Source organism: Limulus polyphemus, unplaced genomic scaffold, assembly GCF_000517525.1.
Source record: "Limulus polyphemus unplaced genomic scaffold, Limulus_polyphemus-2.1.2 Scaffold5562, whole genome shotgun sequence".
In the NCBI taxonomy this organism is placed as follows: Eukaryota; Metazoa; Arthropoda; class Merostomata; order Xiphosura; family Limulidae; genus Limulus; species Limulus polyphemus.
In genome coordinates this window covers 43,834-54,613 of record NW_013671172.1, presented here as the reverse complement: position 1 = coordinate 54,613, position 10,780 = coordinate 43,834, and the positions used below count along the sequence as shown (strand labels likewise).

Genomic DNA, 10,780 nt, shown 5'->3' with positions numbered 1-10,780 from the left:
ATCATTAAACTGACTCTATATCGGCTTTTACTTAACTGCTAAATCCAAAGTAGAATTTAAAGTATCATTTAACTTAATTTCAGACCATTTGAAATTCTAATACGTAACAAGTACCACTAACAACGTTAGTGAATTATATTTCAATTTGTCATTGTTTTAAAGAAAAAATTAACTAACAATATAAATTATTGTCTAGTGACTGATCTCAAACCGGAGAATTTTTTTTAAATTATATTACAATTTGTTAAAGATAGAACTAAATAAATGTTTCTTATTCTATTTACTAAAATAAAATAAAAATATTATATCAATATGCCACTACAATGTTTTTCTCCGGTAGTTCTCAACCTGTGGTACAATATTTCATAAATGTACAAACTTTCAGGAGTATACCTACACATAAAGTTACGACTTTACGCATCATCTTCCCCATCTTCACTAAGATCATTATTCTTCCTGTAGGAGTTTCCGTCAGCTCCTTATACCTTGGTAACCTTCTGAACTCAGGTCTCTTTATATAGTTGTTGAAATGATAAACCTATACCTTTCTGTAGGCGGAGCCACAGTTGTTGAGAACGTCTGTTTGAGGGCGTGGTCTACTTCTGTAAAATCAAAATCCTTCATATATCAGATTTTTGTAACGTCTTCTTATTTGTTGACAAATTATAGTGGGATGAACCCAAACGTGTGGAAGTTGGTAACACAGAAAATAATCTCACTCCTAGACAACCATGAGGTGATATCACATTTAGAAGTAATTTGAACAAATCAAACATGAGTTTTTAACTCGGAGAAAGGTAAAACAGTATTTATCTGGCGTTCCAGAACGTCGCTTATGAATATCAATGATATTTTGATTATTATCCTGTTCGATAATAACTTTAAACAGAAACTACCGTTCGTTTATTAAATAACTGACGTTGTTAGGATAATACTAACTTTAAACAGAAACTACCGCTCGTTTATTAAATAACTGACGTTGTTAGGATAATACTAACTTTAAACAGAAAATACCGCTCTTTTATTAAATAAGAAGAATAACTGACGTTGTTAGGATAATATTAACTTTTACTATGAATTACTGATATTTTATTGGATATCATGACTAACTAAAGTTGTAAAGTTACCTTTAAATACAAATTACCGTTTCTTTACTGACTAACAGGAATAACTCATCCTTTTCCTTATCAAATGCAGCACTTTAAAAGGTTTGATATATTTATCATTTTTGCTTGAGAAGTTTCTCAAAATTAGCACCAGATGGTGCTTATGCAAGAGAGTAATACAAAGGATAACCTGTTATATAATTAATATTAGTTCTATGGACAACTATTGATCATAGAATATTCTTTTGTGTTGTAGTTGGTGTCGAAGTGCAGAGCTACACAATGTTTTATGTGAACTCTGTCCATGATGTGGAATCAAACCTTGGACTTCAGTTTTGTAAGACCGTAAACTTATGGCTGATCCTACAGAGGATCATAGCTTTGTGATTGGGTATCGTAGAAGGTCGTAGCTATGTGACTTGGTATCGTAGAGGATCGTAGCTTTGTAATTGGATATCGTAGAGGATCGTAGCTTTGTGATTGGATGGTGTATCGTATTTCATGAACACTAACATTTCATCTATTTTAAATAATGTTTCTTAAAAAAGGCAAACAACTAAACCATTGATTTTTTTATCGAGAACTTTAAATACAGCATATTCATTTTCTTGTATTTTATTCAAGTTTCGATTTATTTTTCTATTTAATCGTTCAGTATGGCCAATATATTTGATTATTCTGTGATTGAAGCATTTTGATTGTAGTTGCTGTGTTACATAACTTAATATAGTATTGTTTATATCCTAAGAAGACTTACTCCTCATACTTACTATACTTCACCTGTGTTATATAATATAATATAGCAGGATTTTTATCCTTAGAAGACTTACTCCTCATACTTACTATACTTCACCTGTGTTATATAATATAATATAGCAGGATTTTTATCCTAAGAAGACTTACTCCCCATACTTTTTTTGTATTTAGGTTTACTTCCAATAAACGTCTACTTCCAAATTATCGTCTGCTTTTTGTCAAATCTACACAGGCAGATTCAGTTGCTTTAGAACACCATTTGTCGAGACAAACTATTATCTTAAAATATCAGAAAACTGTTATTCTCACTTTAACATATCAACCATTAAGCTAAACACTCCTACAATGGTTAACTTGACATTTTCTAACCTTTCTCTGACCGAAACTCTCTTTCACTCTGCTTTATTTTTGGCTCTCTTCCGCTCTCTAGTCTCTCGTCTGGCCGTCGCTGAGGCATTCTAGAAATTTCCGTAGCCTCGACATAAATAACTTACAAACACAACTTCCAATAATCGTCTGCTTTAAACTCTCTTATCATATATATATAAACTAAACAAACATGAAATATTAACTCCCAAAATAAATTAATTGATACTACCTATACTAAACAGTCTATTATATCTGACCCTTGAAAGGTATATGAATGATAAGAGCTTGCTTTAAGATTTTTAAAATTGTTCACATTGTTCAACTAATCTTAACTTGAACTCAAAAATAACTATTGTCTATTTTGTATATAGTATTCTTAATACATTGTGATCTAGTTTTAAACTATTTTATTTATACACGATAGGATGGCATCCGAAAATCATATTTATTAAGTTGATTACTTTTACTTTGATATAATTATTTCCGCCACCAGAGGTGGACAGTTCGTTTCTTTGTAGTTAAGCAGAAAACTGCACAATGGGCTTTCTGTGTTCTGAGGTTATGTTTTCACCCCTGTGTGTGTGTTTGTCAGCAAGATTTCTCGGTTGAATAGATTTGGACAAAAGTTGATATACATTTGGACCATGACCGAACTTAGAAGTGCTTAGTTTTTGGAGAGTCCAGATCCAAGTTAAGGTCAAAGCTAGATCATAAAAATCCAAAAAAAAATCCCTATTTGTTAACATGTTAACAAAATGTTCACACTATTTTATATCTATACCTCAGTGTATGTTGATAACGACGGACATATTTTCGTATTTTTTGAGAGCCGAATATGATAACGCTGCAAGGCCGAGGTATGCCCTCTACTGAGCGCCCTCTATATGTATAATAGTACAAGCTACCGGATTAATAAGGAAACTGACACTAAAATAATTTTTATTGAAGAACAAATAATAAATAAAACGAATTCTGAAATATTTTTTTTACAAAACCTGCGGAATTCCTGAATTTATTAAAATGAGAGAAAACATCATTTTTGTTTATAAAAATACCTTAAGGTATTAAGTGTTTTATGATAAAATATTCCTATCAATGTTTACTTTCATCTGTATAATGTTGTTCACGTATGCTGCCGCTCTTTTGATGATAAACGTATTTCATCTAAAAACACATATGTTGATAATCTCCTGATCTCTACAGCAATGAGACCTACCTAGTGGATGCTTTTACTATTTGAATAGTATAATTATACGGTTGCTTTACAGAGTAAAATATCATACATCTGGCGAAACTGGATACTGTTGTAATTAAATATGAGGGGAAAATGTCACGTAGCCATAACAACAACCACATGTTTGGAGTCAGATAATCGTTCAGTTTTATCACACATGTGACTCCACGTGAACTTCAGGTGGTCCCTACTTCAGAACTAAAACTTTGTTACCTAAAATTTTATCTACTGTAATAATTAATATTATTCGGTATCAAACAGCGACCGGAATGATCTAAAAACTTCATTCCAACTGTAAATGTCGTCGGAATAGTTGTTTACTAAACAATATACTCTAAATAACACGAATTTTTATTATGAAACATGTGATATTGTTTCTCTATGAAATAAAACACAGAAATTTTTTCGAAACCGATTAACTGAAATAACTGGCTTACGAAGCATTTTAGACAATGTACATTTGTTTGGAAAATTTAACCTACTTGTATTCCATCATGCCCGCAAGGTATAGGAATCAAATTCCACCATGAAAGAGCTTCACGAAAGACCCCCTCCCCCCCAAGAAAAAACGTCTTTCTCCGATATTTCATAATAAGCCCCCCAGTGGCACAGCGGTATATCTGCGGACTTACAACGCTAGAATCCGGGTTTCGATACCCGTGGTGGGCAGAGCACAGATAGCACATTGTGTAGCTTTGTGCTTGATAAATAGTCATTCCATTTGCATATCAGGGATGTTGGAAGAGTAAACCAATAAAAATACTTTTTCGTATATTCGGCCTGCAGTAGTTTCAAAGCTGATGTTTGAAATTTTGCTTGTGAACTTATGCCTACAATTTGCGTCAAATTGAACAAAACTGTAGAAAAATGTATAAAAGAAATAAATTAATTCTTTATTGTTACATGGACTATCCTTAGTGTCCTCCAGTGTGGCAGAAGTAAGTTTACAAATTTACATGATTCGATTCCCCGCTGTAGACACAACAGATAGCCTAATGTAGTTTCTTCTGAAACAGCCATCCAACCTACTGTCTTTTCTACTACTTTTACTCAGTGCTTGAAGTGGAGGAAAAGTTTAGTTAGGTTTGAATTTCGTGCAAAGCTACAAAAGGGCTATTTGAGCTATCCGTCCCTATTTTAGCAGTAATAGACTAGAGAGAAGGCAGCTAGTCAACACCACCCACCGCCAACTCTTGGGCTACTTTTTTTATCAATGAATAGTGGGACTGACCGTCACGTTATAACTCCCTTATGGCTGAATATGCGAGCATGTTCGGTGTGACGGGGGAAGAAGAGGAATAGATAGTTTGGGATATTTCTTAAACTGAGTACTATATTTCTGGTTTTTCATTGGTATTCTTTATATATAATTATAAAAATAACTAAAATGTAAAAATCGGAAAGTTAAATTAGGTAAGATAATGAAAAATGATAATAATAAAAATTCGTCACTAGGTATAGTCGCAGGCACCTTCAGTTTTATGTAATTCGATATGGTAAGATAAGTTGCAAGTTCACCGACAGATTATTAGTTATACAAAGTTCAAAGGGCACTAAAACAATAAAATTTAGTATAGATAGATGTATACTGTTACGAGTTGTAGTATGTGAACTCTATTGGTTACTTTGTGGCTACGAACTCGGCAATGCTGACAGAGCCCGTGAGAGTTCGTTCTCTCCATCTACGTATAACTTTGTTTCATTCCTGCCTCGCTTTTACACAACACTTTAGGAAAGGAAGATATATAGTTTCTCTCACCAGTCCTTTATTGCGGTAAATATCTATAGCATTATCTATTGAACTTTTCTGAGGAGCTTACAGTCTACTAAAAAGTAGCGAAATGATTTCAGACCTTTCTGAAAAGGAGTGGGATTGGATCCCGCCCCACATAAAACACTGCTTTTACTGAATTATAATAAATACCCAACGATATAATACATTACAACGGAGTAATAACAATCACTTCATTATTTAAGACTTGTGTATCACCTTGAACTTTTGCATATTTTAATAATATACATTTTTTTATTTTAGAAAGTTTAGAAACTACTAGAATGGGCTGAGTAAAATAAATCAATACGGTGACTAACGTTTTTTATCGTTTGAAAATTCAGAAATAATATTTCTAGAAAAATAAACTCTTGTGAAAAAGGCACCTCTAATAGCATAAAAAGAGTTATCTTATTTTTACAGTAGATGTTCGAAATATTTGCGCATAAGTTGAATCAGTAACACTAAAAGATGTTGCAGCGTTGAAGTTCTAGTTAGTGTATTGGATCATTTATAAGTCTAGGACGAGGTTTAATAGGAGTGCGTGAGTATTAAGGTTATCGCCCAAAAATGACAGCTTTTGAAGGTAAATTATGATGAGGAATTTTAAATATGTATTTAAAATTAACAAATCCAGAGAATGTGCTTTATGTTTTGCAGTTTATTTAGATTTTTTTTCATTAGTGCTACTGCAGAACAGCATTTAATTTTAACTCTGATTGCACTTTGCAGTAGTGCAAATCTACTAGCTATAGTAATACTATGCGACGCCGATAGGCCTAGACGAGTTTAAGTTGCAAATTTGAGGGAAAATGCTAATTGAAAAAACTAATTATTATTGTTTAGAAATGTTAAAGACACAAATATGTGGATTCAATTTTGATATAAATATTTTTCGTCAGTTAAGATTTAACTTAATTGCATAGAATTAGAAAGTAAATTAATAAGTCATAGACCATTAGACGGTTATTAGACCGTACAAACTGTAGTGCAGATGATTAGATGATAACATGTTCCACTTTTTGAAATGTAATACTAATAGGATAACGTGAATACCCGTGGTTTAAAACAAAACGATATAATATTAAAATATCTTTCAGTGAGGGGCTACAGTACAACTATCTTATACAGCAGTAACAAGACTAAGAATGTGTTTTATATGATGTGAATTTTCTCAGAAGTACTACTATATTATAATATATGGTATTTTAATTAGGTAAAGACTGATTATAGTGTTAGGTTATGTGGCGTGTGACTGTGCTGTAGACAGTAGGCTTATGCCAAATTAAGGTGAAACTTGTTTACAATTTTTTTAAAACAATAATTAAGTAAGTTTGACTGTTGCATTTGTGTTAGGGCACTCAAATTGCAATGTGCAGGTCACAGGATTGAAACCTATCACTAAATGTGCATGACCTTTCTACCATGAAAGTATTATAGCGTGGAAGTTAATCCCACTATTTTTTGTTACAGAGCAGTTCAAGAGTTGGCAGTTGGTAATATTGGATAGGTGCCTTCCCCCTATTCTATCACTTCAAAATTATGGACAGATGACCCTTGAGTTGCTTTAAGTGAATTTAAACAAAACCGTTTTTTATCTCTGTTCAACTACAAGTTTTAGTAGAAGATTATAGGTGTCTGTATGTCAGAAATTTGATTTTATTGAAGTGTATATCAAGGAATATTACTGTCAGATATAGAAAATACAGTTTCTTTCAATATTGAATGTGTAATACAAAAGGTCAAATTCATAATTGTCTTTTGTTGGATAACTGACACATTTGGGAAATTGTCCTAAAAATTAATTGCTCAGTGAAAGGGTTAATGAATATGGTTTCTCGCCTTCCTTTTAAATTTTGAATATAAATTGACATTACAAAGTATAACAAACAGGACATCTTAAAGAATAATGGTCACATAACTAGTATTTGAAATTTTTTAGTTGGAATAATATTTATACACTAATTAAAGAAATACTGAATAGAGATTCAGGATTAGAGGTGAGTCAACTGTGGCTACCACTGGTTGAGGCTACAGGAAGTCTCTCCTCCAATCAGAAAAGTGTTTTAACCAACCAATCGTAACATGCTCTCCATAATCCACTAAAGCACTATAAACACCAAACTACACTACACACACTGACCCGAAGACGAAGAGCGGAAGACTTTCGAAATGTCGTCGTCTACATTTGTAGGTTTCTACAACAGGCAGTTGCTGTCCAATTGAAACTTAGATTTAGCTTCTTTATATCTTGGATATTGTGATCTAAGTAATTTGTTTTACATTTTGCAATGATTTTGGCCTCTTATTGACTTAGTTTTGCCTATATTTTGTTTAGTATAGGTTTTATTGTGTTAATGTAAAACGATTCTTTAATTGTTCTTGTCTTCCAAAATTTGTCTGTGTCAATGATTCTAGCTTTTTCCCAGTTTATGTTGTGTCCAGTTGACATGGTATGTTCAGCAATGGCTGAATTTTGTGTTTACATGAGTCTTGTGCTGTCTTTATGTTCCTTTATTCTTGTCACGAGTCTTCTTCCCATTTCTCCAATGTATGTTTTGTTGCAGGAACACGGCATTTCACAAATGATGTTTTTTTTGTTTGTTCTTCACCAGAATGTATCTTAGTGTTTTGTAAGATTTCCATCGGACGTCTATGTTGAATTTCTTAGCTTTTCGTTTGAGTTGTTCACTGACATTTTTAGTTGTAGTGGTAGTGGTACTGTTGTGGTCTTTTTCAGGGAGTTCTTGATGAAGGAAGAGGTGTAACCATTCTGTTTAAAACACTGTATGATGTTTTGGCATTCTGTTTCAATGGATGTGTTATCGCAAATGTTTTCTGCTCTCTTGTTTAGGCACTGGATTATACCACGTTTTATCGAGTTTGGATGATAGCACTGTGTTCAGAAGACAAAAATCACCAGTAAATGTAGATAGTACATGTATAAGAAAACTAAAAAAAAAATGTCCAATGAAGCAAAACAAAACAAAAAAAATTTGGCTTCAACTAAAATGTTTTAAAAGTTAAAAACAAATATTAAAATATTACTACTATCTATACTATCACATTATTTTACAAGTTAGTTATCTTATTATTTCTTAGTATTCTGTTCACTTATTAATAATTTTTGTAATACTCTAGTTTTTGGCAATTTTCTGTCAATTAAGTTACATTATATACTAATTACATATAGCTTGGCATAATAATCATGAGATGACATGAAAACAGACTTGTAGGATTTGTTAAACTGAGAAAAGGGTGCAAATGATAAAGTAAGAGATTTCAGTTTTATTGAGAGAATCTATAGTTGAATCTTGCCTGGCTTTGGTTATGATCGGTTATTTATTACATTTTCCCTGTTTTGTTTTTTTTTAGAAATGGGTGTTTTGCCAGAAATTGGCAAAGCTGTGGAAGAGATGGAATGGACGTAAGTAATGCAGTTGCTTCTAAGATTTGTATCATTTTAAATAGTTTAAGGTACATTAGTAACAGTTTAGAATATATGCCTACATACTTCATAAAGTCCTGTTGTACATATTTCTAAACAGTACACTGGAATCTCTTCCCGCTGTACATGTTTCTAAACAGTACACTGGAGTCTCTTCCCGCTGTACATGTTTCTAAACAGTACACTGGAGTCTCTTCCCGCTGTACATGTTTCTAAACAGTACACTGGAGTCTCTTCCCGCTGTACATGTTTCTAAACAGTACACAATAATATAAAAGCATCATGATACAAATCATTACCTGATTTATTGCATAGGCAGGTGAACATTTCTGTGTTAACAACTATTGATATCTGGTATAGTACATCAGTAGAATAACTTTTTTGTCAGTATTTCAGCTGTTTGGATCTAGATTTAACTTTTTTATATTTTAAAGACAAGATTACTTAGATCTTTATATTAATTCCATCTGCAGTCTTATTGTAATTATTTGTTTTAAATGTGTGGTCTTTCTATAGATTGACTACTTAACATAAATATGTATGTTTGAATTTAATCATATTGTTACTATTATGAATATTATTGCAGATAAATTTTCTGCTCATACTTTTGTTAACGTTACATACTCATTTCATTCTTTGTTATGTGTATGGCATTTCATGAAGCATACAATACTGTATCTGTTTTTTCTTATTAAAACCTTGTTAATGAATTTGGTAACTGATTTAGGCAACAAAAAATTACAGGTTACCTACAGATGTGCAGGCTGAAGCTGTGCCACTGATTCTTGGTGGAGGAGATGTGCTAATGGTAAGACTGATAATGAAGATCTGACAAAATGTCCACAGTTCTACTTTATGCACAAGTAGTTCGTTTTCTGAGTTACGATTTCTAAAAACTGCTAGTTGAAATGTGAGGTTCTCGTGGACGTATTACAGTCTCCACTCAAATTAATAATGTTATGTATTTACTGAAAGAAAAACTGGATGAGTGTAATAAATAAACACTTTATATTTTCAAAAGAAGAAAATTTATTGTTTAGAAATATAAAACATATGATAGCCTGTCTGGAAATGATAATTAAAATACTGTTATTAAACTTTGCATAATAGGTAGACAGTCCATTAAAAATTCTTTAATGTGCTGATAACATCATGGACACTAGATAGAGATGCCATTTGTAACTTAAAGATGATCACCATCATAAATAAAAAATCTCTGAAAATAACAGGAAGTTGTGGAAAGTATAATATTTATCTTGTGGAAACTGCCAAGACTGATGTAACGATCATGTATGTATCACATTGTAACTAACTGTTCGTTAGACTATAAAATCATGGTATGAAATAAACATATTGTACATCAGCAATAATGTTTTGATTCATACCTGTCAATGTTTGAAAAATTCCTTCAGAGAACAAGAGAGAGATAATATTATTACAGTATCTTACAAGACAGATAATGTTATTACAGTATATATTTGGTTAATGAAAAGTTTTACATTATGGTTAATTCTCAAGCCTACTCCAATGTTAGTATTAACAAAACTACTTACCATTTAATCCTTAACTCTGGCCAAAAATGTATTTGAACATTACGACCAGAAATGATGCCTGAAAAGCCATAAGTGAGAATCACCGTGATTGACTAACTTATAATTTTCCCTAGTTTTGATGGGTTTTTTTATACAATAAAATCCAAGATTCAATAGCAGGTTCCTACCAGGATGAGGTTGATATTTATTTGTAAAATTTGGTAAATTCCAATTTTTTTTTCTTTTAGTGACTTGTTTTGTGAGGTTGTCAAGCTAGGTGAAGTTAACAAGTATGCTTAAAACAAACTAGTAATTTATATAATGGAAACATAGTTTGACTTTATACCTTTTATCCTTTTATGCATCATACAGATTTTATTTCTTTAATAGAAAGGGAAAGTAGGGAAAATGAGCACGTAACAAAACCACCTGCAGTTAAGATTTTCTCTCAGTTTTATGGAATGTTATAAAAAAAAATCTGAGTAACCACAACCTGTAACTACTATTCCTTATTTTAAACATTTATTAAAACATAAAAAAACGGCCCGGCATGGCCAGGTGGTT

At 32.0% G+C, this 10,780-nt stretch overlaps 2 protein-coding genes across 2 annotated transcripts in view; one reads left to right on the top strand and one right to left on the bottom strand.

Moving 5' to 3' along the window:
* LOC111089210 overlaps positions 1-465 on the bottom strand; it is a 2,538-nt gene extending 2,073 nt beyond the window's left edge. The window contains exon 1 of the mRNA XM_022401273.1: positions 398-465. Coding sequence (XP_022256981.1) covers positions 398-448 — 51 coding nt within the window. The 5' untranslated portion in view covers positions 449-465. The remainder of the gene's footprint in view (positions 1-397) is intronic.
* Positions 466-5,613: 5,148 nt separating this feature from the next.
* LOC106472728 (ATP-dependent RNA helicase Ddx1-like) overlaps positions 5,614-10,780 on the top strand; it is a 47,956-nt gene continuing 42,789 nt past the window's right edge. The window contains 3 exon segments of the mRNA XM_022401274.1: positions 5,614-5,822; positions 8,612-8,663; positions 9,429-9,492. Of these exon segments, the coding sequence (XP_022256982.1) occupies positions 5,807-5,822; positions 8,612-8,663; positions 9,429-9,492 (132 nt within the window). The 5' untranslated portion in view covers positions 5,614-5,806.